The sequence below is a fragment of the Helicoverpa armigera genome, chromosome 7 (assembly GCF_030705265.1).
Source record: "Helicoverpa armigera isolate CAAS_96S chromosome 7, ASM3070526v1, whole genome shotgun sequence".
Lineage (NCBI taxonomy): Eukaryota > Metazoa > Arthropoda > Insecta > Lepidoptera > Noctuidae > Helicoverpa > Helicoverpa armigera.
In genome coordinates, this window is record NC_087126.1 from 391,215 (window position 1) to 418,991 (window position 27,777).

At 40.2% G+C, this 27,777-nt stretch overlaps 2 protein-coding genes across 5 annotated transcripts; one reads left to right on the top strand and one right to left on the bottom strand.

The window, feature by feature from the left end:
* LOC110377875 (calmodulin) lies at positions 1 to 21,205 on the top strand. 4 transcript variants are annotated; one of them, XM_021336917.3, is made up of 4 exons: positions 1 to 309; positions 2,610 to 2,784; positions 18,100 to 18,342; positions 20,339 to 21,205. In XM_021336917.3, exons 1-4 carry the CDS (start codon positions 307 to 309, stop codon positions 20,365 to 20,367), a joined length of 450 nt encoding a protein of 149 aa, XP_021192592.1. In that variant the 5' UTR covers positions 1 to 306; the 3' UTR covers positions 20,368 to 21,205. The 4 variants fall into 4 exon arrangements, with proteins under 4 accessions (XP_021192592.1, XP_021192594.1, XP_021192593.1 ...); XM_021336919.3 differs by lacking the exon at positions 1 to 309 and adding an exon at positions 871 to 894; XM_021336918.3 differs by lacking the exon at positions 1 to 309 and adding an exon at positions 948 to 970.
* LOC110377888 (cytosol aminopeptidase) lies at positions 20,515 to 27,768 on the bottom strand. Its single transcript, XM_064035554.1, has 12 exons — positions 27,613 to 27,768; positions 27,432 to 27,541; positions 27,129 to 27,264; positions 26,792 to 26,919; positions 26,162 to 26,336; positions 25,349 to 25,551; positions 24,939 to 25,044; positions 24,448 to 24,555; positions 23,573 to 23,678; positions 22,865 to 23,014; positions 22,388 to 22,461; positions 20,515 to 22,123 (listed from the first exon to the last, which is right to left on the bottom strand). Exons 1-12 carry the CDS (start codon positions 27,763 to 27,765, stop codon positions 21,920 to 21,922), a joined length of 1,653 nt encoding a protein of 550 aa, XP_063891624.1. The 5' UTR covers positions 27,766 to 27,768; the 3' UTR covers positions 20,515 to 21,919.
* Between the last annotated feature and the right edge of the window lie 9 nt (positions 27,769 to 27,777).

Here is a 27,777-nt window from a genome sequence, read left to right on the forward strand (position 1 = left end):
TCGTGCGTCCCGAGACATGGACTTGGACGTTCGAGTGATAAAGTTTTGAAACGAAACGATTGTAGCGTAGTGTTAAAAACTATTCCGAGCGTCGGAAAACGGATATGAAAACACGGTGAATCGAATAGTCGATTCGGAACGATTCGGAGCGAGCACGAAGCGAATCGCGGTCGCGAGTTTCCCGGCGCGGCCGCTCGCGCGAGTGAGGGCGGCAGTATCGTTTCAACCGTCGATCCGTGCGGTCGCTTTTGCGGCGTAGTCTGTGATTTTTTTAGTGTAGCTCCTGATAATCCAAGTTAATCTACAATGGTGAGTGATATTTCTGCTGGAAGGTGTCGGGAGTGCATTCAGGGGATCATCCTGTATTAGTTCCAGGGTATATTTTTGGGATGTGGTGCATCGGTGTTTATAGTGATGACGGGCCTCCATTATATTATTGTGATGGCCGTTTTTTACCGCATTGCGGATCGGCGACGAAGCCAAAGTCTCAATCAGGATGCAGGAGCAATGATCAACGATACATAGGAAGGATCGCGAGTGATACGGGATTTCAAAACTTTATAAAACGACCGTTAGAAAGGCTCGAGAAACATCCGTCGCCCATAGTTTCGTAGGTGGTGCCGGTTAAATGACGTTAGTTTGGGTTGAAGCCGGCCGTTGATAACGCTCTAAAATGGCGTTGAGGATATAATACAAAGAAAACAAGTGGTTTAGTGCGTTTTTTCCGCGTCGAGAGGCCTAGTCGCGCCCTGTTGACGGTGGATCGATCGGCCGGGCGCAACTGTCAAACGCCCGTTGACTCATCGCTACGCGCGCTTCTATATTTTTCATACGCAATTCGCTGAACGGGTCGCGTTTTTACGCCGGTCGGGGAGGCTGCGGTGTCAAACAATGGTAATATTGTGTACACGTAGAGTAGCTCGGATCGCGGCGGGTCTCAGTCGGTCGCGGATCGCATTGTGTCGCTATGGTATGTAAATATCGCTGCAGCTGGCACAGCTGACTCGAATCTGTCTTTTCCTCGTGATCGACTTTCTCTGTAACGATATTTCGGTTAGCTGGAACAGCTCTCGAGCGAGGCTAACTAGTTGTTCTAGTAAGAACTTGATTCTTATTTGGAGGCCTGTCACTTGTAGGAAGAATGTCTTGGGCTGATAAATTGCCTCTGTCCACTCCTGTTATGGCTGACATATTCAATTATGCAAAGGAAATGCATAAGAATGAACTGAATGATGTTATTACAGCACCATTTTTGTATGTAGTTGTAAATCATTACTGGTCTGCAGTTAATACATACTAGGTAGGTATGTCATGTAATTTGATGTGATGCAGCTGAATAGGTTGTATAGGAAAAAAAAAAAACATTTTGCTGACGATAGATGTTTTAATAATATTTTTCCTCTAAAATAGGTACTATAATAATATAGTGTTAATTTGTCCTGACATTTAAACCAGTTATAAAGTCATTTTTACCTTGATATTAAGTTTGAATAAATTTTAATCAATAAATGCTTTTTGGGTATAATAGTTCCAACTATTATTTAACTTATATACTTGCAAAAAACCGATGATCATCAACAATAGCCTGGTTTAATTCAGTTAGTGATATTATTTTCCTGCTGAAAAATAATGTTTTTGCATGATTAATAGGCATGGTGACTGATAACAGATGCTATGTGGTATTTTTAGCCGTGATTGTGCCCACATCATGGGCGTATCAACGGGAAAACCATACTGTTGTTTGACACAACATGTTTTAATGGTGTTACCTTTAAAATAATGTTGAGGATAAATGTGAACAGTAGTTATTTTTGTTTCTATTTCCTTGTTAGGATCGACCAATTTAAAAATCATTGTGGATTATTCCGATATTCTACAGTTATTTTAAATAATATATTAAACATGTAACGGTTTTTGTTCTATGCTAGTTGGATATGTTACATGACTTTTTTGTTAGCTTACCGAAATGATTAATCAATGACTATGACCGGTTTGCATGAAGGTTTAACTTGTCAGCATTTATGAATATATTATATTGATTGGTAGGCTGGTCAGTTTTTGTGTTGTTTTGAAAGTTATTTTGCTGCTTGTCAATGTAGGTACTGTATCTTGGGATTTCTACTGAATGCACTCTTTATTATACTGAGTAGTCTTAAGTATTTATTTTTTCCAACTTGAAAACTTAGGTATTGGTATTGATTGAATGACTTTGTTATGTCGGTATTTCTATTTGTCAAACAATTGTAAAGTGGCTGTTGTATAGTACTATCTCAACAGCATCGTATTTATTGATAAAAGTGGCAATGCAGTATTTTGTATCTGTGGCGTAAAAGACCGCAGTATGACGCGACGAGGCCGGTCCGGTAATTACACATAATCTCCAGTGTAATCTTATCGCGCCGATAACCGCGAGCGTTCCGTCTGCCGTCTCTTTGTATCTGGCACTCATTAACAATGGTCGTCAACCAAGTACGTGCTTTCATTTCGATTTAAAAAAAAAGTTGAAATAAAAAAACAAAAAAAACTTCAGCTTACCGACTTAGCAAAAATGTGCTATATGAGCTAAGCTTTATGGTAGGTTTTGTAATTTCTGTATTTGTTGGTTACAGGCGGATCAACTGACAGAAGAACAGATCGCCGAGTTCAAGGAGGCGTTCTCACTGTTCGACAAAGACGGCGATGGCACCATCACGACGAAAGAGTTGGGAACCGTCATGAGATCCTTAGGACAGAACCCCACAGAAGCCGAGCTTCAAGACATGATCAACGAAGTTGACGCGGACGGTGAGTACCACACCTTATCAGAACTAATTACCAATCACGAGCATACTGCGCATTCCTCGTGGCCAGTATAATTACCGTCCATGTACGTGAACGTTCACGCCTAAATCGTAAAAACTACATAATTGATATGCAGTTCGACAGCGCCAGTATAAGCGTTTCCGTTTACTTAATTGAAACGAAAAAATATCTATCAAGATTAGATTAGATAACTCAAATCGAAATAAATAACACTGAAAACCCGAACGCTGAAATCATCGTGATTGTAATTACATTTCCCTGTATGTCAGGAATAACATAATTGTTGATGACTAGATTAAGCTGATAAGAACGTAAATATACGTGCCTACATCTAAATATATGAAAGAGAACTGTCAACGTAACCTTTGAATCAACAATGAAGTTCTAGTCATACACAAATATCTTGGACGTAGTTATTACCAGTATTGTTGAAAAATAGCATACATTATACCTACCAGTAATTTACAGCTTTTGGTTAAACATGGACTATTGTATTGATACAATAGCATTAAACTCGGTATTTATTGCTTTCCTATCACGATTCTGAAGCCACTCGTGTCACGTCAGTTACTTCACGTTCTAAATATCGTGTTTTTAACATTCTACGGTTATTATATAGTAGTATTAATTGGCTCTTAATAATCGGTAAAAGCGAATAAATTTTTTTCCTTGTAAATTATTCCACAGTCAAAAAACTTACGTATTTCCAAATAGGTATAGGTAGTCGTGTTTTCCTAGCGGCTATTGGTTTTATCTACAGTGGAGTTTCTAGATTTGATAGTAAACAATACCTACTATTGGTAGATAATTTCCTGCGACTGGCAAGGTCATCAAATTTGCATAGGACCTGTCTAACTTTAAACATAATGGCGTCAATAATATTTCCAACAATACCGGTTACCATAAATAGCCGGTTTTCCTCTCATAGCAACAACAAAAGCAAAAACTACACAATTAATTTGCTATCAATTCAATATACCTACCTGAGTACATACTTAAATTAAGACTATCGATACCTATTGTGATACATTACAAATGTAATAAAATTCATATCGCATTCGCCGTAATCGATATATTATCGTCTAAGGTATTATAATGTCGATAAGAGCCATGCTTGAATATCTATGATTGAAGCCTATTGGAATGCGCCTATGTGGCTAGCTGTCGATTTCATACCCTATCAGGTGTTCGCAGCGTTAATTGACTCAGTAAATGCACATAAAATTGAACAAGCCAACGCCTGGTCTGTAAAAGAAAATAGTTTTACGACTCACGCTATGTGTTGTTAATACCTCCATAGATAAGCTAACGACGAGTCTACAGGCAACAGCCCATAATATTGAGAAAACCTTATCGAAAGTTATCATTGACAGTGCTAAGTCACCCTCATATCGGCTGTAGTTTGCGAGCCATCTAAACTGCGTATCAAAAGTCTGAAGATTTTTGCATACATCTCCCCTATTCCAGTAGTGTCTGCTGAATATCAGCATTAAAATGAAGAACCTAAAAGTTAAGCTTCCGCGCAATTTAAGTGTTTATATTTGAGCACATTAGTTATGTTATTAGTTAATCCACAGTGCGCGAGCGCCATAAAAACATTATCACTACGTAGGCCACGTTTACACAGCGCTTTATCAGACGCCGTGCGTGTGTGCACGACTCTAAACAAACATTAATGTGTGTAATTAGTATGTCGCCAAAATATTTGACTATTATTTACTCTTTAAAATGGCTTTACAGCTGTACTTCTGTGTATTTTGATCTCCTCTTATTATTTTCATCGCATATGTTACCTGTACAGAAATAAGTATTAGAAGACTTGAAAAGCGGTTCATAGTACAGCAAAATAACAATAGATCTTGGATAGTCACAGAATGAAAACATCAAATTTAGTGGCGCTTGGCAAACGTTGAGAATGTAACCCGATTTGGACCGGTGTTGCCAATATACGGACTACATGATCTATTGGACACCCCTAAGCAATAGGATAGAGGAAGTGGCTTCATCTTACAAAGAATATGAGACTGCCATAAGTAACCCAGCTATGAGCAGATACATACATATAAAACGAGGGGATAACGATCCAATTACTCCGGTTACCAAATTATTTTCCGATTCCCCTAGCAGCGATTTTGTAACCGGGAAAAAGTGGATAGGCTGTCTTAGAAGAAGGGAATCAAACGATTTAAAAATAAACCCTACACATTCAATACTTAAAAAATGAATGGAAATGCTGAGATGACACACCAGCAACACCGGCAACAATAGCGTCAGCAGTTAAAACCAGAAATGTTTACATTTGAACATGAGACAACGCCTGAACAAACATACCTGATCAAACTACTAGGCGAATCATGTGAGTTTACACACATTATTTGATTTGAGCCGAAAAATCACTATCTTACGCACACGCACGATAAGGGAAGCGAAGTCTCAGCGAAGCAGCAAGAAGATATAATAAAAATATGTCTAACAATAAATAATAGCATAGCATATTCCCAGGAATTATTATTATGAAGTCATGGAGTATGCAGTCTTTTGTGAACGTATTCGCCCATTCATCTCTGCTATTCCTTAGTCCATTGTCAGAGTTCCGCCGCTCAAGAAAAAAGCGTTCTACCCTCATTAGAATGCAAGACGAGCTCCTTTATGTTTTTTTTTAAAGCGACCCCATATAAATAAAACTATTCGGAAGTCGCCTATTTTCCATGGGAAAACCAACGGTATTTCGTGGGAAAACCTCGTAAAAGGAACGTGTAAACGATTACAAGAAATAATAGAGATGGTTCAATTTTGTGTGATGTCGCCCAAAATAGAAAGAACCTTCGTAACATTTAATGTAGTTGTTTAATGTGAACTACAATTTAAAAGGCATTAGTCGTAAACTTCTGAGTGGGTGCCTTAATTTGGCTGGCGGAGTACAATGCGGTGACGTCATCGACTATTGGAATCGGACGCACCGGTAAATTCGACTGAAGAGAAAAGCTGCTTTTGACGTGAAAGTTTACTTTTTTCGAATGCAGCGGAACGACTAAATAACTGTTTGTAAATCCTACTGTTATTCCAAACTAAAACGAGTCTAACCATTACAGTAAATTGAAAAAAATGAATTCTTAAAGAAGTATATGCCGTTACCAGACAACCTGCTGAATAAAGTGGCTAAAAATAAAGCGATCTAGACAAACAATAGCATGAAATGTTTACAAATTTGGCTCAGTGGCCTCGTAGGTCTCGCTTGAATGTCCTGCACTATGTAAAAAGTGGGCGGACACTATTTCTGGCTATGTACGTCACATGGGTATTGTTTGTGTGTTTACAATACAAATTGGTGCACATCGGCCGGCCCTGACATTACTGTTATCAAGCTGATGTCGCCATTATTAAACACCATATTAATGATGTGTCGTTCACTGAAACTTAAAAAAACAAATCAACATATTTAATGAAAGCCGAAATATTAACGTTACGTTTTTACATAGATCATTTTATGACCGATTGGATTTAAATATTTACAACTCGTAAAAAACGTTAATGCCACCACGTAATAACAATTTAGCGTTCTTCAAAGATTATACAACCTCGCATCTTCGTATCAGATTCAATGTACATAAATTATTCACATATTACATAATAGAGTCTGGCAGAGGACTCGCTTAACCTGTTTACAACTACGCCGCACGGGGGTACGGTTTGCATGACAAAAGGGCGAGGTACGACCACTAATTAACACTACAATTGGCATCTCTTTACACTTGTAACACAATAGCCCGTTTGCAACAACACGGGTAATTGTTCAGCGTATCTATTCATACAAAGTGCGCCGTGGAAGACTATGAGAGATAGAGGTCTTTAGGCGCTCGCATACGCAATGTGACTTGTCTGACATTGGAGCTGATAAAATGTACCCAATTTAGATGTACGACAAGCTCATTACCGAGACTGACGACATCAAGCGAATTAGTTGGAAAATAGAATATTCAGCCCTTGTTTTTTGCAAACATCGTTTGATCGTTATTTTATATTACCTTGTCTTACCCTTGTTTCTGTCATCGCATTCACTAAACTCAGCGGCTGCACGACATGGCTCATTGATTGCGACAGCAAGACCCAAAACCAATATCGATGAGTGTTCACCGATTTGTGTTCCTATCAAAGCAATAATAATAAAAATATAATCAGATGAATAATTTGAATGATAAACTTATTTTATCTAAATAAGTAGTATCGTTTTAATCCGATACGAGACTTCACGTAGGCACCCAAAACCTTTCCCTGAACAGTCGGCTTGCTATCAGCCTGCTGACTTGCTATTCTGACGTGGTATTCATTTACGATACAAGAGCTTGTCCTAATAACAGCTGATATCGCCACGAGAGATTGAAGTTTTTACAATATGTTATAATATGTCGATTCACGAACAAGGATATTGTGCTATTTATTTTTCAAAGAAAATGATAGCTAGTTATCAACAGATAAACTAATCGGCATACCCACATCACGACTTTCTGTTACGAAGGAATATTCTTGCGAGTACTTAATGACGTCATGATAATCTTATCGCAAAGGTTAATAAAACTGGAATATAAAATAGATTTCGTATCTCACTTCAAAACAAGTAACAGGCTCCCAAAGGCCGTAAGTCAGACAAATAATCGCGGTCTTCTGAATGTAAAATGTTTTTTCTACACTATGTTGAGTCACGTATAGCAGATACGTGACAGGTTAAAGATCGCAACGCTAATAATGGGTTGTAGAGATATTTGCAAACTAACACCAAGGCAATCGTAGATGTCTTGGAGCGCAAGGGCTCCATACTTGCTGACCGGATGACGTGGACGGCGTCCATATACAGTTTCCAAGCCGACAATACAATGCGGCACATCCGGGACACCCGCAAATTAATTCGCTGCTAACAAACGGAAGGCAGATAAACGTGGCGCGTGTTCCTGCGATATAAAAGTGATATACATCAGCAGTATTACATGGAACGAGCCACTGATGTGCCGACTCTGCATACGAGGGGCACTAGAGTTTATTTTGTGGCGTTCAGTCACCCGCACAGATAGCCGGTTGTTAAACATCCGACTGCCGGCTGCCTAAGTAAACACGGACGTTAAATGGAGCTTATGATGACCAATACCTTACAAACCAGCTAATACTGCCAAAATACATGAGCATTCTCCAAAAGCAGTTCATTAAATCATTTTAGTCTCGTGAACCTCAAAAATGAAATGTGTGCAATATGTAATCACACATTTTCACTGAAAAATGTAAAATGTTGCATAACATCTTGTATATTATTACAACTTCATTCATCTGATCTTAAAATAAAAATTGAAGAGTTGCTATCGAAGCGTCCAAAATTAAATTCCAAAAGAAAAAACGTTTTCCATCGATAAAATCCTCAAACAAACAGTTAGCTGATTTACCTAGTGCAATATCATAAACTTGGCTTGTTCCAACGAGCCTGTAATTTAGCTAATATAAGACGTTCTGGCTATAAATTCCAGTAACCGAGGTATTACTTACTCTGCAGAATGATTCCAGTTTCCCCTCACTACAGCGAGAACACCACTGGTTCAATCTAAACTATAAATTGACGCCACAATAATTCGGACTACAAATAAGAAAATATGAAGATTGTACTTTAGGAACTCGCACATTCTTGAAAATAACATCGTTTGATGTTTGAACAGATGCACCGAAGGAAGATATTATTTCGATAGGGAACGATGATAAACAGAAAACAAATATGGTATGGCGATCGCGACACGGTGGAGAGCATGAATGACTTTTCTTGATAGCTTGGGTTTCTATTTAAGTAGTCTCGTTTGATTTAGATCGATAAATATTATTTTGGGCAAGCTTCCATCCGTAATGAACGTTGTCTGCCGGTTCTGCAATAATTATTTTAATGTCCCTCCGTACTAGTGGTGATTGTTTACAACACCACCGCATTCGCTCTTGGCAAATCCACTTGCGTACAACCGCAGTATTGCGGACACTCGCCGTTGTGCCCACTTTACATGTAGATCAAACCTAACGTATTTTTAGACCACTTGACCAGTATCACTAGATGTATGTATACTCCGCATGTGACACTATCCCAAGTAATGAGATCACCTATGTTCTCTCCGCCATTACAATATCAGTATTTATCACCGTGCCTTCAATGTAATTTATTTGAGAATAGTGGAATATCGCGAGACCTTGCACTTGGCCACGTTTACACGACAATCAATGGCAGCTTTACAATGAATTATTTACGTCTGATAGAAGTATACGAAGACCAATGTCAAGTGGATAATTTGCATTGGTTATATGACGCGCATCGAGCTGTTCATCTCGATGTGCGGTGCGACGTCTCCCACAAAACAATGTGCTGCGCTCACGCTTGTTTGTTCCCTGACGATCGATACACTATTTATATTCGTCGTTCGTTACTAACAAAAAGTGCCTCGTACAGCTAGTCAAAGCTGTGTAAATTCCGACTGTTTTCAATATTTTTTCGCTATCGGAATAATGTCAGCGTGGACATGTGTGGGTGCCAGCGTGAGTGTTCACGATGATATCCACAATGACGCCGTATCGTCCACCAAGTATCAACGACCCCAGTCGCAGGAATGTTGAAAGGTCGTTTTATAGGCTTTCAAGTGCACTCTCCTGCACATTGCGAAGACGAGTGCGCCAGTAATTGAATGCACACATCCGCAATTTTACAGTGAAACATGCACTATCCCTTTATCGGTACATCGATAGTAAGACGATGTTACTAGCACACTTTTCCCAGATGAATATTTATAGTACATATACACGGAAAGACGACAAACGGAGTAACAGTTCTCTAGTTGGCATGAGGTTTGCTGGTGATGTCACGGACGCCGCGATAAGGAGTCGTTCACTCGACAGAGAGAGATAGCCGCCGCGGACTGCTTCCACTCCGCACACGCTATTTGCGGAACAATGCTAGCGAGCATCAAACTCGAATTTAACCGACCGCAGACGATTCATCGACAGCTGACCACGCTCATTGCATACGTTTCACATTAACACATACAGTAGATATGTTGTTTGTAGACGTTTACAAAAAAGTATCTTTTTAAAAGCGTAATCTTGTACCATTACCAGTTACGCTTCTATTGCTGTCAAATATTATGTATAAAAGATTGTCAGCTTGTGGTAGCAGGGCAGGGCGTTGAGTAGTCAGCTGAGAGTGGCGCGGGGGACGATCAATACCGGCACGTGTCGGGGGTAATTGGACGACGCGCTTCACGGCCCACTCGGCTGCTGAAACGTTGGAAAATATCCCGTCGCCGCCGGTAATCCCCGTATTTGCGCTCAATGTTTGGATTATCGTCGTCCGTGTTTGCAATCTGGATTTGCCACGTTACCTGCGACCCGATTTTCCTAGCACCAACATTCAATAAGCCGATCGTGTCCTCTCGTTATGCAAACAATAAAAATGCTAATGCATATAATCGTAGGTGGGCCCGACCTCACAGAGTTCCACTCCATGGCCCATTATCATGGAGGCGAACTACCAATTAACTCGATTGTATTGTGTCGATACGAAGCGCGTCTCGCTTCGATTGACCCGATACGCTCTGGCCATTCACTTTTAAATCTATTGAATATGTCGCACAATCAATAAATATGATATATGACTTGATTCATGCATAATTTAGGTTGCTGTATAAAGAGTCGATTCAATATTTTCAGCTTTGGTCGTACGTAACTGGTGACTAACGGGTAGTAGAACCGACACACGAACCTCAGATTGACCACTTAAACCTCCGCCTATTAGCGAATATCCATTGACAAATAAAGCCGTCGGACCTTCAGGCCAAGCTGGACATAATTAAGCCAGTAAAAGATAAACGGCAACTCAGAGCGCATGCGCTTGTTTACTCGTCTAATCCGAGTTCACAATGAAAAAATAGGTTAGGGGCCGGTCAAGCAACTCTGCCATCGATCGCTCTGAGAACGATCGGAGCGTACATTTTATGTCGTATCTCGTCACAGAATACTTTCTCGCGTTACGTGTCGGCGGAGTTTTTAAACACGAAATCCGATGTTGTGAAAACTACTCACGTATGTACATAACACTAGTGAAACGAAGGCTGATTGAGGTGCGGATCACAACTTGATTCAATCTATGTCTTCAATTCCACAACTCGATTATTGTGTTCTAAATACTGCCCTGACATTGACATTACTAGCGGACGTCTGACAACATAAATTATCTATTGTTTCTATTTGACATACCAACTCATACCACATATGCTGTAATGTTTCAATGCTATATTTGATCAAAACTAATGATGGTGAAATAATGGTCGTTAAGCTAGGCTGCCATTTAGCAATGATGTCACCACTAACTAACAAATATTTGTCGAAGAGGCTACTAAAACTAAAACCCAATAGTAGAAACTTAAATTTTATAAATAGTACTATCTCCTCTGCAACAAAGCACATGAAATTAAACCAGTATTCTCAGGACTTAATAAAACAGAACTTGGAATACCGCCCAGTACTGGTCCACGCAAAAAAAAAACTCGTAAATTTCTTATCTAATGCTCACATTACAAACCACAGCAGCACAAGATAACTAACGCATTATACGTGAAATCCAGAATTACGGAGATACCATGGAAAATTGAGCATATGTGTATAACAAAATGTGAGGAAAATGGTAAAAAGGTAATTTATGAGGTAGCCCGCAGTAGTTGATCTATTATTTTATATTATTAGGCGCCTCTGCTGCGCCATTTATTGCCCCCTTTCCGGGTATACCCAGCGAGGTTCATTTGTTAAACTGGACTCTGTGGTTAACCTTATTTTCAACACACCAATTAGCACTACATTGTTATTATTTCGTTTTGTTTCCTCATTCTAACTGACACCTAAAACGTTTTGCAACTATTCTGAGGCTTGCGGCGCTGCGTGCTAACGGAGTGTGAATATTCTGTCCCGCAAGAATTCTCTCCTAACTTCTGGTTTGTGTCGGGTAATTGCAACTGTGATATAAATCAGCCAAGATGGTGGATAACTGATGAACGTACAAATTCTCGGCGGCTCGTGTTATAAGTTGTAGTGGAGACATAGTCGTGGACGTGTGACTGACTTGCACTGAAATATTAACGTTCTGTGTGTAAACACTGGTTTTACTAGCACTCGAGTTATTTGCTATAAACTAGCTCTGTTTATATTTCATTGTAATTATCATAACCTTGACGCAAACAATGGTTGTCTCATAGTTAATTCAACCAACATTAACTATGTCGGTCCTCTAGTGGATATGTAATTATTTCATGCATCAATGTCCACGCATCACATCCTGCGTGTAATCTCATTTAATGTGCAGGAAGTAGTCGGGATAATGGACATTATATTGCAAATAACCAATAGCCCAGTATTGCATGACAAACCGCAGCCGTATTGAATAGACTATGCCGCGACCGCAGCCTGCTGTGTCGATAGCTAGACGGACATACACGCATGCAGATTCAAACAAGCCCCGCTTTCTATTTAGAATGAATGCCCCGCCTATAACTGCTGTTCTGTTGGCTATTTATCAAATGTTCACAATATTGTTAAAGTCCACATAACACCTATTCTTACATATCTAGAAACATTAGAGCTTCATAAACACAAAAAAAAAGTTGTATCGTATACCGTAAAATAGTACGAGATTTGTGGTTGGTCGCGCGCCAAACCACGTATCGATCAAGACACCTCACTCATACATCAGGAATACCTCCCCGTACATTGTCTACATCACTGACCCACTATCGTCCTAATTGCATGCTCACTGCCCTTTCAGAATCTGAATCACACGCCGATTTAACTCTCTCTGTTGGACCTAACCTAGGCGAGCCGTACCCCAGCAGATGACTAGACGCGTTTATTTTAAGGTATAAACTTGGAGCAATAAAACGTCCAGACATCTTACAGCAGTTTGATGGTTTATGAAAAGACTACAAAAGAACTAAAAAACTGCACTTTGAAAACATACTTTGAACTATCTCTATACAAAGCAAAGGATAAACAGTGTTGACAAGCCGTGTACTCAAGACTTGTCTGGAATCGCTGTGAAATTGCAAATGAATTTGCATATTCTGCTGGCGGCATGCCAGCGAGTTTGTCGCGATTTACTCGCGTGGTCGAGCGTGTGCGTCGGCCCGGAGCATCGCCCTAACTTACCTCTCGTTTACCTTGTTTATTATAATGAGGTAACGTTTACATCTATGTCATCGATAAGGGCTTGTGAGAACATTGCAACTCGATGAAATAATAATTCGACCAATAGCTTTTTCTGCCTTTATACCTTGAAACATATGCCCATTTTGTCCGGCATATTAACGCAGACCTTAAATTACTTTATATCCATCCGCGTATTGAATAGCGAATGCAGTCAATTGTTTTAAACGGTTTTATTTAGCTCACCCCGTTTGTTTTTTTCTTGGGTCATTACAAAAACACTTTTACAAGCTTCGATGTGAACAAGTTCATTTCGCTTATTGTTCCTTAGCTCGAGGATGCATCTCTGCGTGCTTTTGATCTGAACAAGCATGCACGCCATTTTCATAAATACCTCATCATAACGCGAGCAGTAACCCGTGCATGACTGCATGAGCCATCCGCCATTTACTTCGCACTGTGACTCCTTCCGCGTGTTTCTCTAGCCAATTCTATTGTTACACTGAAAGTATGAAAGTCGTTTACATACCATCGAGATACTTCTTGAAATTATTTCCAGTCTCAAACTAATTAGTCTGACGAAGCCTCAAATTGCTTTATTGGTTCAAGTTCATCAATAAATCGGCCTACACGGCGATAGCGTATCGTATAAGGAATGTGTCTGCAGTTCGCTAATCGAGTACTCAATGCTGACGCCATGTTGAGTCAGGCGTCCTTGCCGGCTCGTTTGTAAGGCTTCTCAACCGTCGCTCACATTAGTTACGCCTAATTTTACTCGACGTTCTAGCTTAAGTTTGAATTATTGAGCTTTGTCATTGGTACATTATTAAGCAAACCAGTAATACTTCTTTTTCAATCATGAAGTTTTCGATATAAATCACTGCTATGACGACATCACGAGCGGGTGACTACTGTATTAATCCAGTTTGCGGAATGAATAATTGTAATTACACAACAAGATCAGGCAATTACGACCACACCTTGGCTTTTATTAAAAGATTACCCGCTAGAGCATCGAGTGTACTCATGTCGTTTGTATAATCAAGCAAAGTCAGATTACTCACGGATTAATTAGAATCTGCATTTGGCACATTTAGGTATGTAGCGGCAATAAAATGATATTTTTATATAGTGGCAGAAGACGGTTGAAGTAAGACAATAGGCCGGTTGAGTTCATCATCAAATATAGCCGTAATTTAGTGTACGCGGCGCGACGTGGGCACGATGTGTTTATGGACTATGCACGCCAATCTTAAACGGCTTAATCGAACTTTCCCCGAATCAACCAATGTTTACGCGATTGATTTTAGATTGTTAGTCCAGTAGCGGCGCACTTCACCGCCTTCTCGCCACAAATACTCATCTATTGCGACCAATAACGATAACGTGGACATTTCCATCGTAACAAACTTGATATTTACCAGAATAGTTGTGAAACTGACTCGGACACTAACTGTAGCAATGATTGATGAGCGCTGATGGAACAGAAAGATAGAATAAACACATCGTAAATTATTAGCTTTAGCCCAACCACACGGACCCAAAAAGACTGGACATAATTTAGCATGTTGGTATCTACATACTTCATTGTTTCTATTAAACCTTATTACAGATGTTTGGTGCTGCCATAATATTTGTATCATGTACGGCATATTGAAATAACAAACATTGATCATAGCTACTAAATGTAAATGGGTCTCATTGGCGTTGCTAACATATTCTGGTTTTGGTCGAATTCAACCGTGTGGGGAAGCATGCCAAGTGTGCGCAGTCCAGGGGTGGATATTGATCGAGTTTAGTCGTGTCCGCAGCCAACCGGGGCGACCGCAGCACGTGGCCAAGCCTCGGACACCGGGGCAATGTAGCTAGTAACAAGCTTCATAAAACATTTGCAAATAAGACCTTGAAACTTAAACATAACAACTCTAATTTGGGCACTTTACTAACAATATCACCGAAAATCTTTACTTTGGGAGTCGTCATTGATATTTTTGTTCGTTTTAAATGTTTCCTTCGAGTAATAAATAAGGGAAAATTTTAGAAAGGAAACAACTTTAGTGGAAAATTCTTGCTTTTCCTTATCACTTGGAATCGGCTCATGAATTAATCATTCCGCTAAGCACGATGATGTGATATCTGGCATCGCAGACGTGAGTAAGACAAGGTTACAAGTTAACGTTATGAAGTATATGCTATGTTTGTTCATAGGGTGGGTGCTGTCAGGTCTGCCGGTTGATTCACTCTTTATGAGTTGTTTGTTAATTGCTATGCGTGGAGCAGAACACGGAACTGCGCAGTTTTATGTGATGCTTGTTCTAATATCTAAAGTGGAACGTTCAGTAGACACTACTGAATGAATTTGTAAACAAAAAGTTACATTAACCCTCCGAAAGTCCAAAGCTGCATGGTCTTATTAGGTGGTTAATAAAAAGCCCTCACTATTCCCTTAGATATCCACATATAATTGCATTGGACACCTTTAAGTTTTGTTGAATGAAAAATTCATATGGCGCTCCTTTTTACGATATAAAATTATTTTATCATCCACGTATTTGTACATTGATTGTGAATGATTAAGATTTGATAGCCAAATGTATTATCTAGTGATTGGTGGTACCTACCGAAGTATTCGTATGCGGACGTGACAGATTTACTGCCGACAATTAACAGGAGTGGCCCAGGTGTGCCGCCTTACCACCGAGTAGACAGCTTCAGAAGATCCGCACAATGTACTTGAGAAAATAGACTATACTAAAAAGCAAGTTATTGGGAGATGTCAAGTAGAAATAAAATCATACCTCTAAGATCAGGCTTCGAATCTGAACTAACGAATTTTCCTAAAAGTTCGAAATTACAAAAGATTATCAAGATATTGCAATTAATGTAGTTCCTACCTTTTAAGTAAAGGATAAGTCTCCACCCAGATTTCTCGTACCATGTCTCGCAATCAAAGTGCAACTTCTGTGCAATTTCAATTGGCTTTGTGTTGAGTATGCGGCGTGCATTCTCGGAAGCTCACCGTTTCGCTCGCACGTCTATTATTAGTCCGCGAACCACCTCGGAAAGGTTAAACCCAGAATTAGACGGGCCAAACTTAACTCGTACTTATTTTTGCAACGCCTCTGACCGGCTGTTCGAGCGCGGAAGGAACTGATCGGGACTAGATCTAGATTCAACATCAATTCAGGAACTTGTATATGCCAGAGGTATTGTCGGATCAGTTATGTCTTATGGAGGGAGATATCTGGGATACGGTTCATCTAACTAGCTTATAAAACATAGTATTTACGAGTATTCCTATTTCTGTCAGATTCCTAAAATGCAGGGAGTTAAGTTACTTGAGAGCTTGACGATACTCACATCTATTCATATAGTGAGTATATGTTAACTAATAGCATAGATAGAACGATTTTATGAATCGGTGCAGCAAATCCTTGATCCAATCATAAATTATCCGGCTTTACGTATTCCTGTCAGTTTGTTGATAACGTCGATCAAAACCCAGCGTTGCTTCGTCTCGTTCCAAGCGCGCCACGTGAGAAACGGCAATAATTAGTTTTTGCTATAACATACTATTTTTATTACGTTTACCATAGTAATAACAGTTTGAAGTATAAATAAAGTACGATTCACACGTCCGTGAGATACTGACGGCATACTTTAAACATAACACTATGCCCAAACACTGTAACGATTTTCCTCCAGGCGCACGTATTATTGTTAACTACTGAAACAACAACGTGATAATTGTCTTCAGAAGCTACTGTAAATTATAGCTATTGTAACCATTAAAAAGCAGGAAAATGTAGTCTTTATCAACCACTATTAAAATAGAATTATGTTGTGTTAAATGTTTCGTAGAAACGTACCTAAGCAGTGTCACGTGGCTGTAGACTCAATTAACCGGCAGATTAAAGATTCTTACATGGAATAAGTTTTTGAATTCTAAACATTAGGGGTAATGGCAGGGAAACGTTCGACGCGCGTGCTCCATTCTATTGATTCATTGCCTCATAACGAAGTTTAGCCGAACCATTCCCAATTCTACGACAGCCCGGAGTATGTGCGAACAAAATCAGGGCTTTATACCAATTTAAAGCCAAATGCCAATAATAAATTCCTCGTTTGTAATAAAAGTTATGGCATTAATAAGCTTATTTACTACCACTACATACCGTGCCATGCGCACTGGAATATTTTAGAGAAATGTACACAAATGAATTCATTTCCTGAAGTAAAACATCTTATATTTGCATAAGATAAGGTGTCATGTTTATTTGAAGATCAAAATCACATTACTGTGTCACAAAATTTGATATCAGCAATCGTAGAACTCCGCTGAAATGTTTTTTTACCAGTGTACTTTTAGACTTCTCCTGAATTCACTCTTGCTAGTTTCCACTTGAACTTGTTATGTCATAGAATACCTAAATGACGATTCCCAGGGTATCGCGGCCGTGATTCATTTGTTTTAAGATCATCTCATTCATTAATGATGTTTTTAAATACATGACGTATCACAAGCACATGAGCGCCAGTCCGCGAGGCCAGACAATACACAGAGCCGGTCAGATGATAAATCTATGTGTTTATAAGTCGCCGTGTTCTCGGAAACTCCAACACTTGCCGTCAAGCAAAACAAACAAGGCTCGTCGCGAACGCTGATGCCCGCGCGCATACTTCTCACATAGATTAACGACTAATAACAATTATACTGTTCATTATGTACTTTTATACGCCGTAAATCTATTCGGCGGCCCCTTGATCTTCATTCGACGCGAAAAATTCCGCTGATTGTTTAATTTTAAATTATTTATCAGTAGGGCGCACCTGCTATTCGAACGGTTCCTTGTTTATTTATTTTAACAATGAGCGAATCAACAGCTTTTGTTATCTAAGTCTATAATGTATTCGTTTTATGGTATTTGACTGAGTTCTTTGAGCGTAAAATATAAAAATAGCCCGCCAATAATACAGTAACGAATCTTTAAAACAACTTTATTATGCTTAGTCTGATTAAATTGTTGGTGTGAAACGCACCACATAGTTAAATGTACCTAACATTAAGTCTAATATCGACAATTATCTCAATTCCAGGAAACGGCACGATAGATTTCCCTGAATTCCTGACGATGATGGCCCGCAAAATGAAGGACACGGATAGTGAGGAGGAAATCCGCGAAGCCTTCCGCGTGTTCGACAAGGACGGCAACGGGTTCATCTCCGCGGCCGAGCTGCGCCACGTCATGACCAACCTCGGCGAGAAGCTCACCGACGAGGAGGTCGACGAGATGATCCGCGAGGCCGACATCGACGGCGACGGACAAGTCAATTACGAGGGTCAGTACTCCGCCTCGCCACGCTTCACGCACACACCGCCACACCACCGCCGTCTGCCGCTCCACGAACACCACCCTTGTTCCTCGAGCGACAGATGCGCCATTTTTCTAATGCAATATTATTCACTTTGGCATTTGTGTAGTTAAATAACTTTGTACTGTAACCGCAAAACTGGCAGTCACTCGACGCATGACAGACCCACCGAACGTTCCATGTATGGTCGACACACTCGATGTGATTATTACTACCCTCTTGTGTGATAGTACCCAGTATTATAACGATACGCATACACGAGGCTCCAGCATGTAGTACATAGTACGTGTCCACACTAACAGTTGGGTTTGCTTGTTTCCAAAAGGTTTATTTTATTTATAAACTCTCAAATGAACAACAATTTTCCCGAATAAACGATAAAAATTTTGTTCAGAATCCCACATATTTATCAGTCAGTCTCTTTTAAAGTACACTACACAGTTCTAAGTTCAAATATGCGTAACGTTGACCAATTATTTGAATCTCTGCAATGACATCAGTAGTAGAATAGTAAGCTAACTGAAATATCATGTGATCCGCAGTCTTGCGATTGTGCATCTCAGACGTTTTGGTTTAGCTTGATCGCGAACACGCCAACAGCGGTGTTTGAATCACTAGTTAGTATCGCTTGTTGAGTAAGCTTGCTGTCCCGTCGTGCATGGACTCAGTGTACCGGGCTGGGAGCCGGGCAGCCAGCCAGCCAGGCCAGCTCGTGCAGTGTGTACTCCCTCATCCGACCGAGCGTTCTCTCTCTTGCAGACTTCCATGCATTCGCCAAAATCATTTTCGATCGCGGCGACGGCAGCCGTTAGCGCACGGCCGGCCGCCACACTTGTGATATTAGTACCGTAACTAACCATAAGAAAAGACTCTACGATAACGCTGTGATCTCGAAACGATTTCCCCTAGTAGTGTGTAGTGATCGATGCAATGAGCCCAACGGCCTACGTCGAGTGCGGTACGCCAATAGGTATATCCCAGTGTTAATCTGAATGGTTTGCTGCTCGTTATTAACTGTTCCTTCCCTTGGATATGTTAGCTGGTCCCGCCACTCCCAGCTGTCCCGCCCTACCCCGCCCTCTCTCACACTCTCGTTGGGATCTCACCACTTGACTATCGATTGTGTCTATTTACTCACTATTGGCGTGGCGGATCGTCTGCAATTTTGTTTCTACCCTTCTTGAAGAAGGCGACAAAATTACACGCGTCCGCCTCACAGGGACATGTTAAATATTGTTTTCCTGTTGATTGGTGCATGTGTCTAATATCTGTATAGAGTTTCCTGTAGAAATACCACCTGGTGATCCGCCCCGTTGTTGCCGAGGCATCGCTTGGCCCTCGCTTGCCGCGTGAAGTGTCGGGTGCTTTGCTCTCTGCGACCACACTCGCTTACCCACTCACACAGCCCACTCACACACACACCACACGTGGCTAACAAACGAGCAGCAAACATAGTCGCGCCGGTATGCGATCGATATAATATCGACTACCATGAACTTGACTGTAGGCTTCGCACAACACTATCGGGATATGTTCGCAGCACTGGTATCTAATCGAGTGCTTCCGCCCATCATTACTTATTACTTATGATGAATATGTTTTTGTGGATTTATCCAGAGGGTGGTATTTCACATAATCCCCTTGTAGTGGCATGATGAGGTAAAATACGGTTTATTTATGTTGTTGGTCGCTACATCAAGTACATGCCTTGCTTTGTATATTGTCAGTGTTGTTCGCGGAGGCATATGTTTGGTGTTGACTCGATTTATTTACATCTAGTGGTTCTCTGTCTCATAGCGGTTACATGTTTAGTGCATCTCTATCTCTGTCGGTTACTTCCGTTGTGTTCATAATGTTTGTGTTAACATTTTATCTTAGACATGTTATGCAAGGGTTTATGTGAAGTTTTCTTGCGACCCTGGACCGTGGCGACGTCACTAATGCTGTTTTGTTTCTGTTGCAGAATTCGTCACCATGATGACGTCGAAGTGAGCCGCCGGCTAGTGTGTGTGTAAAAAGCAGAGAATTTAAATATACATTTTGTTTCATGACACACAATATTACCATCGTATTGGACCTGCATTTCTCTAGTGTTTGCGATAAATTAAATATTGTCATCGTTTCAGTTTAATGATGTACTTGTAACGTCCGGCGCGGACGACGGACGGCCGCCGAGCGCCGCCCTCCGTCGCCTCCGCCTTCTCTTTTTATTTAGATTTTAAAGTATTCCGTTAATTTTACTATGTAAGAAAAATTTTAACTGTAGCGGTACAAAGGGAAAACGAATAGGTGTGCGTCGCAATGTGATGGTATAAGTCTCGGGTTCGTGTCGGCTCATAATTTATATTAGTGTATATTGGGGGCGGCCGCCGTCGTGTGTGTGTGCATGCCTCTGTACTGTTGCGTCGCGCCCTAGTGTCTGCGGTGCTAGCGTCCCGCACCTTTCCGATACATTTTAATGTAAATTTTTTTCAAGTATGAGATATTTATAAAGTACGTGAGGAATAAAAATTTAAAAAATCCCAAAAAAATATAGTGTACCCGGCGGACGGTCCCGGCCGCTCGCTCCACTCCGTGTACATTATGATCGTAATAAATGTTTAAATTTAACTAACTCAGTAAACGAATAAATTAGATTTATTGGTACTGCATTAATTGTATCTGTAAATGACTTGATAAATATTATATTTCTATTGTTGGTGAAACTAATTCTATCGAAATGGAAAGTAATCCGCTCTGTTATTCTCTTACCACATTTGATTCATTCTGTTATTAAATTTTACAAAAGACATACTGAAAATAAATGTTTCTTCATTTTTAGGTCAATAAGCATCGGTGTTTCATTTCGCCCCTGTTGATTTGATTATATGTTGAGTTGTGTTAGCATAGTGTACCTCGCCAGTACTAATGTTCTGTTTATATATACCGGTAGACAAATGAGCTCACCTCAATGTTTGTGTGCTCAACTATCGCCTACACGCTGGTTGTGGTTCGGTCGAATTTCTCAATGTATTTTTCATGTAATGCTTATAACGATAAAGATCTCAATGAAGCGAAATGTTGTATATTTGAAGAGATAGTCCTTTACGTTAAGTTTGAATTGAAATAACACAGTTTTGCCACAGTATATTTGTAAAGTGTACAAAAAATACAAAACTGTTTCACTAAACACATTAGATTTGTTTTTATGAGAAGAAAAAATGTTTCTCCATTAGTTTAAAAAAGTAATAGGCCTTCTCATAAAAATGGTGTAAACTGTACAAAGATAAGCTCAATAAGACAAAAAAAAATACATACTTTCGTCGTAGAGACTAGATATTGCTGCGTAAACACGATCGTCAACTGTTGCGTGGATGGTGGACTTGTTTACGGACTTAACGACTTGTATAGATATTGTTACCGTATTGGATTTCCTACCCGTCTCCTGTTTGCAAAATAAATATCATTTGGGAATGCTCTTTTAGAGCAATGGTGCTCACACAAGAAGTTTGTGGCCTTCTGTCATCTAATGACATATTACCACCTTATCATATTAGTGGTGTGTCTAGGGATTAGCAGCACAGCCAAACTCCTTGTTCTCAGCCGCCTTGGCCCCGCTGGCGCTGGCGATGTCGTGCAGCAGGGTGGCGAGTGTCCGCGCGGGGCGGCCCGTCATGCGGCGCGGGTTGAGGTAGGGCGGGGCGCCCACGGACGCCACCTTGCCGACGCCCGTGATGTCCATGTGCACCCAGTCGCCGCAGATGAAGTTCTGCAAGTCATACGATGTGTCGATAACGCAAGCAGTGCTAAACAGTCCCCGACTTATAACTTTTCGGATGTTAACAATTCCTCACCTCATGTTGTATCTAGTGCTTTTTGGTCATAGATTAACTGCCAACTAGAAAGTACTAGGAGAACAACATACTGGGCTATATAATAGAAAAGACGAATTTCTAAAATTTTGTTTAGTAAATCTGTTTCGGAAAAGGCTGCTGTTACCTAAGACCATGGGGTGGACTAATGTCAATATTACCTTCAAAAAAGCAGCTCCGAGACAAGGGGTTGCGGTTCCAGATCCTTTGTTTCTCAGATCTACAGATGGATCATCTGAAAGATTACTTTTTATAAAAATAATGCATAGAATAAGGCAACATGTTTGAACGAAAATGCTACATATAAAATTGCAATTATTAATTTATTCGATAAGATTATGAAGTGCAGTGATAAAGATACAATCACATTCTGTTTAATTTTCAATTTGATATCTACATTGGAAATCTTGTAAGTGTTTTTTATAAGTGTTGATGTGTCAGGCTTTCTAATATTGGAGAGAAGCTCTATGAAAAACCACGAAAAGTGCCTTCATACACCGAGAACTAATATAACTCATCGAATATCGTGAAGTGTGAATAATAATATCATTTACCTACCTATTTATGTACATCTAATCAAATGAAGGAATTTGGAATATCGTAGATGATGTAAAAGCTGTAGCTATGTGCATAGTTACTGATGATCTGCTTCTGGTAGTAGTGCCACAGCGGGAAGCGCCAGGGCCGGTCCCCGGCGCGGGCGCCGGCAGCTCGCGTCGCCTTCCACGCGTCGGCGCTGTTGCTGAAGCAGCCGAACGCGCCGCCGCCCGTCGCCATCAGCACACCCACTGTGGGATACCACATCATTGAAAGATTATAATTAAAGGAACAGTATTTTTTATCTTAAAATTAATTAGAGTAGGTGACATAATGAGAGGTCTTATTGCTAAAAGTGGTGTCTTCCAGACAACTTTGGTATTTAATTCAATAAAAATATTATAAAGTAGACAGTTTGCCAAGGTCAGCAGAATAATAATTTCGAACCTGTTATGCTTAATAAAAAAATATTTCAGTCGATAACTAGGTAAGCAAATGCCAATAAGACTGACTAATGCGAAAATGAATGCTACTTCACGCGCAAACAGCTGAACGAATTTCGATAAATCTTGGAATAATACCTATGTAGTAGTGTAACTTGAATTCAGAAGCATAATATAACGTTACCTACTGATTATGAAGTGCAACAATCTGTTTATACAGAATGATAGTTACACCACGATAAAAATTGTGATAAAATTGCTAAGAAATTATTTATAATTAACTCGAATTACTAGCAATAATGGATATCATCTTATTATTCCTTAGAAACAACACTGAATGATGGTCATAGAACCTTCTATACTTACTAGTAAAAGTAGCAACATCAATAACCAGTGAAGGCTTGTACAACGCCTGCCCGTACACCAGTGCATCTGCCATCATCAGACGACCTTCCATGTCCGTATTCTCTACCTGAAACACAAATAAAACATCAACTAATAGGTATTGTAAAGAGGGAAAAAATGTATTTTTGCTTGTGTAATGGATAAACTCAAGATATACTGGACGAATTTTCAAAAATTCTTTAACTTTTGGGAAGCTAAACTCTTCCAGAAACAAGGGCTCTATTTAATCCGGGTGAAACCGCAGGAAAACGGCTAGTAATCAATAAAACTACATAAAGTTAGTTCGTCTACTCGGCGACAGATGGCGCTGGCAAAAACAATATACATCACTGGTCTTTTTAATTATCTGACTTCAGGACACAGGTTTAGGAGGCTGGGGAGTTTGTTGCGCCACTTCTTCTTCCCAGCAAAAACACATAGGAAGTGGTGAAGGGTGGGCGTTTTGGGGGCTGTCTTTTGTAAATTCCTGACGTTCAAAAAGTGCTGTCTTGCAGTCAAGTTTGAATAAATGATTTTTTATTATTATGCAAAGATAGTATCTGAATCATCAAAAGTAGAAGCCAAAGTAATGTCATAAAGTAGGTAGGTACCTAAAACTGACGCTAAAATTAGTTTTTTCACGATTTTATCTATTAGTTTTACTGTTACTTTAGCCTTGAAAAAAACGAATTTTACCGTTACTTTTACTTTATGGCATTAGTTTGGCTTTTACTTTTGATGAAGAAACTGGCTGTAAGAGACACAATTAGTTGGCACTTGCCCAAACATTTACTACTAACTTATTTTGTTTTTACACGTGTTACAATAGATAGGTACGTTAAGAATGTATCACTTACTATAATGGACGTGCCATTGAGTGCCTGTACAACGTCTCCGACCTTCATACACTGCCCGCTCACCATGTTCTCACAGATAGGAATCACCAGCGAAATGTTCATCGGTAACTGCAATCACATCACGATTTTATTAAACGGTCTGACTATGCTAATAGCTTCGATAAATAGGAATTTTACAATTGGAATTCCCAAAAAAGAGGAAGTTCTCAATTCCCCTTTTTTTCGGTTTTTGTCTGATACATTTTAAAACGACTCTCGTTTACTTAGTATTCGACAGGACGTATAAGTTTCTAGTCTATCAAAATTACAACATTGATTCTTAGTCCAAATCACCACCAGTAGTATCGAGTCCTAAGGAGTATCGAGTTGCCCGAGTACCTAACTGATCTGAGAAAGCCAGGCAGGACGTCTCTCCTTGTAGAATACTGGTGCTCAGCTGCAAATTTTTCCACAACATAGTTGGATAATGCGAGGCTAATATGTTAAGATACCTTAAGCTTGGCAACAGTCTTGAGCGCGGCGAGAGCGACGGCGGCGCCCGCCATGCTGCCGCGATTGTCTATCATCGCCTCGCACTGCTTCAGGCATAACCCGCCGCTGCATGTAATAGATAACATTTGCTGCAGCGACTTGTAGGTCACATGAATAACATAAGCAAGTTTTAGGACACGTGGATGTCAGTAAGTATGTGTAGTACGCAAAATCTCCGAAAAAAGTAGCGCAATTAAATGCAGGTGTTCAGAGGACGACAAATGTTATAAGCTTCGCCATCTTACGCCTTTTTTGACCAATCCAAACGTTTCATTGGTTAATAGTTACTGTATTTAGTAGTAGGTACCTAACTGGTCGTTTTAAGGATCTCCGCTCACATATAGACTGTCTTCTCCAGTCTCCTACATACCTGTCAAAAGTAACTCCCTTAGCAGCGATGAGCACGGGCGGCGTGGTGGCGCCGGCGCCGCGGTAGGTGCAGTCGAGGAAGAGCGGCGGCGTGCAGGAGCCGCGGGCCACAGCGAGGAAGGCGCGCATGCGCTGCGCGCGGATCCACTCCAGGTCGTGCGCCTCCACGCGCACGCCCAGCGGGCACAGCATGTCGAGGGCTGCCTGGAAATGTTGTAATGCTAGATAGGGATGAAATATAATATGCTAGATGCTAGATAGGGATGAAATAAGAATGAAACACAATAAGTTGTGGTATTGGACGACTAGCAGAGGGTCTCCATTTGATGTTGGGGGTCCTGTCACGAGCGAAATGTAATCACGTATTGTTTTCACTAACAAAGTGACTATATTTGCTACTAGTTATTTACCCGCGTTCCAGGGAGATCTTCTGCCCGAAGCCGGGTAAAATTTAACCTATATTACGTACTCGAAAATAGAGTAGCTTTAAAACAATTAAGGAATTTTTCAATTCGGGAAAAACAAGAAATGTTTCCTCTATTATAATAAAATATAGCACAAATATATGCAGAAAAGGCAATCTCAGACCTGAAAAAAAATACCGTAAAAACAGATACTTCTAGACTTCACTAGATATCACAGACATACCTATAATAGTGATATTCCAAACTTCTTCTTCTAGGCCTATTCCCAATTTTAGTTGGGATTACCGTAATATGTTTTCATATTCATTTCCTCTCTATCACTCGTTATATCTAACATTCACTCCCTTCTCAAGGAACTTTTCCAGACATTTTGGAAATTTTTCAATCACCTGCGCCAAATCCACCGGCGTCATCATATTAGCAGGCATGTCAGAGAGGAACCGCGCCCAGTTCTGCGCCCTCCCGCGCACCGCACCCTCCTTCCATGACTCCTTGCCTTCAGTACCGTAGAGGTTCACTGCTATCTCCGACTTATCACCGGACGTTGACTTGAAACATTCGAACCTGGAAGAGTTTTGTTAGACTAGTGATACAAGGCCGCAGTTTTAATTGCGTCCAGGCATATATAAAAATACATATACATTAAAAGTGTCAAACTCAAATATTTTTATTTCAAATAGGCCTTTGCAAGGTCCTATGAAAAGTCACACTAGTTGCACGGTTCCAAAGAGTTGGTCTCATGGAGAAGAGCGGGCAAGAAACTCCATAGATAGACACTCTTTTTAAAAAAGTAACATGTTTACAAACATTCTAGCCTATATGTTATCCAAAATATAAGCTACATTACTGGCAAGCTACATCAAAATACAGTCAGTCGTTTCGACTATAACAGTAGTAGTTCTCTCCAACTGTGTCCATACTGTAATTGTTTCTAGATGATGAAATGTACCACCTGCATAACATATGGAATCCTTATAAAGAATTGAGTATTGGATAGTGGTCATAAAGAAATGCCTTACTTCCAAGCAGCCAGCTCAGCAGCCTCGGCGGCGGCATCAGGCGCGGTGGCCGGGTCAACATCGATGGCCGTGCAGCCGCGACGCTTCAGCCGCTTCACGCCCGCGCCCACAGCCCACCGGACGTTCTCCTGAGTGTATCATGCGGTCACAATGTAAGATATACATACATATGTAATGCTATATGGATTTACTTCATATAATACAACTAACTTCTGCCCATGGATTCACCCGCTTAAACGGTTCAGCCATTCTTGAGTTATAATACTTCTGCACAGGTGAAGGTCAGAGCTCAAGATTCGTGTCGATAACTATACTACTCAACACAAGGCATGCTTACCCTGGCTTCATCAAGTGACTCCATTTCGTTATAACTCGCATCCTTAGGCCCCAGCGAGGTGAGTGCTACAGCAGAGTACTCCGGCAAGATGTCAGTCAGGGCAAACGCCTTGCCCAGCGCCAGTTCACTGGACAACCTGAAACATTGATAACACAAGCACTACATATAACTTGGCAAGTAATATAGATATATCATGAATGATGGCTGTAGTCTGAAAATTCTAAAGGTGGCGAAATTATATTGTGCTCTATAATAAAAAACTTGTTTACACATATGTTACATACATATATAATTTAAACTTACGTATTTAAATGCTGTGCTATTTTGTCACCACACTTCTGGTTCACTTCTTGTGCAACTGGTGACAGTTCAAACTTCTTGCCTGTTTGATACACACCTAAGACCAAGCCTTTCTGCAATATATACATTTTAATTAGTACAACGAAGTTTGTAAGATAAAATAGATAATGTTTAATTAATTTACCTTGCCTGAACCAACATTTTTATTTCCCTCATCCTTTTTTTCCTTTTCCTCCTCAGGTTTCTTCCCAGTACAAATAGATCTCAATCCAACACTTTTGCCATTTAATCCCCTATTAAAAAGTCTTACACTAAATGAAAATTTTGAAAACAACATTTTGTTAAAAAA